The following is a 990-nucleotide window of genomic DNA, read 5'->3' as shown; positions in this document are numbered from 1 at the left end:
TTTTGGGCAATCTTATTTATAAACTTCATTTAAGACATATTAGAAACTTTCTTAGTTAAGCAGCTATGTTCCCTTCCTTCTTCTCCCCCTCTTTCACCTTTCTTTAAACTAGGTCTTTCACGAACTAAGGTGTGAAATTTAAGAATCATTGAAGCTGGACCCTATTATTGGGCCTTAATATATCTGGCATTTAGCTGGTTGAATTTGTTAGGCATCGTTAAACTCATTCTGCTGTTATCTTTTGAAAAAATTCTTTAGCATATATTCAAAGATTGCTGAACTAATTGATCATTTAGAAACAGGTACATGCTATGTAAAACATTTTTGTGAGTTAGGTTTAGTGAGAGATGTTAGGAATAAGACATCCTGGGATGTCTCAGATTCGTTAAGCAATGATTTAAATGTTGGGAAAGTCTTGATTTTGATTATGTAAAAATAAACTAAAAACTTGTCTTGTGTAATTTATCACATTTCACTATGTAATAGGAAATTTGTCTCATCATATTTTGCTTTTAAACTTTTTAAAGGCCAGGAAAATCTTATTTCCTTATTTATTTAATTTAAAATATTTATTTATTTTATATCTTCTCTAGCGCCTTAAAACCGTGCTAGGCACTCAGTACATATTTGAAATGACTTATTAGTGGAATTGAATTAAATTGAAGCATTGGTAAGAGAAAAAAACAATACTTTGTTTTATTGAGTGGCATTTGTGAACTGAAATAGATTAGTTTTAATTTTCATTCTCAGGTATGGTTGTACAATATTAATAAACATCTTTTTTAAAAAAGTGATTAAAATGTTTATTTTTTATAGGTATTATAACTGTTGTGGATTCAAAATATGGATTAAAAGTAAGTTGAAAGATTGTTGTGAGTCGCTAATGTTAAGAGTTGGGAGTATGGGAGTTGATTGTGTTATTTTCCCTATATTTGTATCTATTTGAAATTTTCCTTAACAAAAACCTTTTTTAGAAAAGTATGCTGAGGG

At 29.0% G+C, this 990-nt stretch overlaps 1 protein-coding gene across 2 annotated transcripts in view; it reads left to right on the top strand.

Annotated features, from left to right (window-relative positions):
• LOC103605030 (COBW domain-containing protein 1) overlaps positions 1 to 990 on the top strand; it is a 27,152-nt gene that overhangs the window by 15,611 nt on the left and 10,551 nt on the right. For both annotated transcript variants that reach the window (XM_008589610.1, XM_008589611.1), the window contains exon 6: positions 817 to 854. In XM_008589610.1, coding sequence (XP_008587832.1) covers positions 817 to 854 — 38 coding nt within the window. The remainder of the gene's footprint in view (positions 1 to 816; positions 855 to 990) is intronic.

This window comes from Galeopterus variegatus, unplaced genomic scaffold, assembly GCF_000696425.1.
Source record: "Galeopterus variegatus unplaced genomic scaffold, G_variegatus-3.0.2 Scaffold5551, whole genome shotgun sequence".
NCBI classification, from domain to species: Eukaryota; Metazoa; Chordata; class Mammalia; order Dermoptera; family Cynocephalidae; genus Galeopterus; species Galeopterus variegatus.
The sequence above is the reverse complement of the archived record's forward strand: the minus strand, read 5'-3'. Positions and strand labels throughout refer to the sequence as shown.